The sequence below is a fragment of the Sycon ciliatum genome, chromosome 12 (assembly GCF_964019385.1).
Source record: "Sycon ciliatum chromosome 12, ocSycCili1.1, whole genome shotgun sequence".
In the NCBI taxonomy this organism is placed as follows: Eukaryota; Metazoa; Porifera; class Calcarea; order Leucosolenida; family Sycettidae; genus Sycon; species Sycon ciliatum.
Window position 1 is genome coordinate 8856856 of NC_088654.1, and position 1344 is coordinate 8858199.

Sequence of the window (1344 nt, forward strand, 5' to 3'; positions counted from 1 at the left end):
TTACACACAGCGACACATACTTATCATTGCCATGACTCATGTCTATGAGCACTGCCTGAACACTTGACCTACCACACAGATGCCGATACACGTGTATCGCCAGAGCTCGATCGCCCGCGCCCTGCGACGTGACTGGCGGCGAACAAGGGTATAAATGCGAGCTTACAGCATGTTTAGGGTTCTTTTTCCCAAGTTCACTGGAGTGTAGGATAGAGTTTTGCTTGCAGAATTTCTTAGATCGCTATCAGTGTAACGCGAAGCTACGAAGGAGAGATTCAGTTGTGCACATTGTGCCTTGTGTTCGAGAACATACTTTCATTCGGTGACAGCCATGCGGCCGAATAAAGGGAAAGGAGGAAAGAATCGTCGTCAACGCAAGGCGGTCCGCACCGACAGCAATCGAGAGTTAGTATTCAGAAATGATGGCACCGAATACGCACAAGTTACCAAGCTGTTTGGCTGTTGTCGCCTGGAGGCTTGGTGTTATGATGCTAGAACCCGGATTTGCCAAATTCGAGGAACGTTAAGGTGGAACAAAGTCTGGATCAAGCAAGGCGACATCATACTGATTGGCGTCAGGGACTTCCAGGATTCTAGAGCAGATGTAATTATGAAGTACAGCCACGAGGAGGCAATGAAGCTGAAGGCCTATGGAGAGTTGCCAGAGACAGCCAAGCTCAGCGACAGCACCACGTTCGCACCAGATGCTAAACATTTCGTTGTTTTTGACGACATATCAGAACCTGAAGATGATGACAGTGATGCAACGACGTGATCAGTGACTCAATCGACAATGCTGCGAAACGGTAAAGGAGAGCATACTCCAAGAACAATGCCGGAGAGACAACTCCGTGAAGAAACGCTTGGATGGGATGACGACAGTTCCTTCCTGGTGAAGGAGCTGTTGATCTCCAAGCGGGCATAGACGGTGGCACCTCCCCGCGGTTATGCCTGGTAACTTTTGCATTCAGCTCGCTCCAAGTCGAAACATCTGAAGCTGATTTGAATGCGAAAGGCTAAGTCCACCAAAATCCATACACATTGATGAAGTTTGTTTCAACTCGGTTGTTGAGTACAGGAATAATTATGTACATGTATCAAGATGAAACGCGACAAACGTTCCCACAGGTTACAGTCTAACGAACCTCTGAACAAATGCGACGAATCACTCCCGGACTTTTAGAATGTCGCGCGCAGACTTTCGTGACGCTACTCGCACGACATTCTCTCAAAGGTGGCCTTGGTGAGTAAGTAAGTTCTCAACATTGTCAGAGTCTGTCATACAAAATGCACTGTATACTAGGACGTGGACGCCGGATGGTCACACTTACTTGGGGAGCTGGA

General features: G+C 48.2%; 1 protein-coding gene across 1 annotated transcript; it reads left to right on the forward strand.

Moving 5' to 3' along the window:
- Nucleotides 1-331: 331 nt before the first annotated feature.
- Nucleotides 332-775, forward strand: LOC135827947 (eukaryotic translation initiation factor 1A-like). The gene has a single exon (XM_065340383.1). It carries the CDS (start codon nt 332-334, stop codon nt 773-775), a length of 444 nt encoding a protein of 147 aa, XP_065196455.1.
- Nucleotides 776-1344: the final 569 nt, after the last annotated feature.